Genomic DNA, 237 nt, shown 5'->3' with positions numbered 1-237 from the left:
CTCTCTTTGGATGTGGTGGATGGCTGCGGGGACTCCAGCTGCTCATGATTGAGGGTTTGCTGCAGCAGCAGCAACAGCAGCAGCAGCAGCAGCAGCAGCAGCAGTAGCAGCACAAACAGCAGCAGCATCAGCAGAAGCAAAAATGACAGCAGCAGCGACAATAACAGCACTAGCAGCAGCAGCAACAACAAGAGCATTAGCAGCAGCAGCAGCAACCAACGGCAGCAGCAGAGACAT

At 54.9% G+C, this 237-nt stretch overlaps 1 protein-coding gene across 1 annotated transcript in view; it reads left to right on the top strand.

Moving 5' to 3' along the window:
- The window catches only part of EMH_0017820 (uncharacterized protein), a gene marked incomplete at both ends in the record, with an annotated part of 1,372 nt that extends 1,265 nt beyond the window's left edge, over nucleotides 1–107 (top strand). Inside the window, one exon of the mRNA XM_013501001.1 lies at nucleotides 3–107. Within this exon, the coding sequence (XP_013356455.1) occupies nucleotides 3–107 (105 nt within the window). The remainder of the gene's footprint in view (nucleotides 1–2) is intronic.
- Nucleotides 108–237: the final 130 nt, after the last annotated feature.

The sequence above is a fragment of the Eimeria mitis genome, genomic scaffold (assembly GCF_000499745.2).
Source record: "Eimeria mitis Houghton genomic scaffold, Emh_scaff614, whole genome shotgun sequence".
NCBI lineage: Eukaryota > Apicomplexa > Conoidasida > Eucoccidiorida > Eimeriidae > Eimeria > Eimeria mitis.
This window is presented reverse-complemented; position numbering and strand designations above follow the sequence as displayed.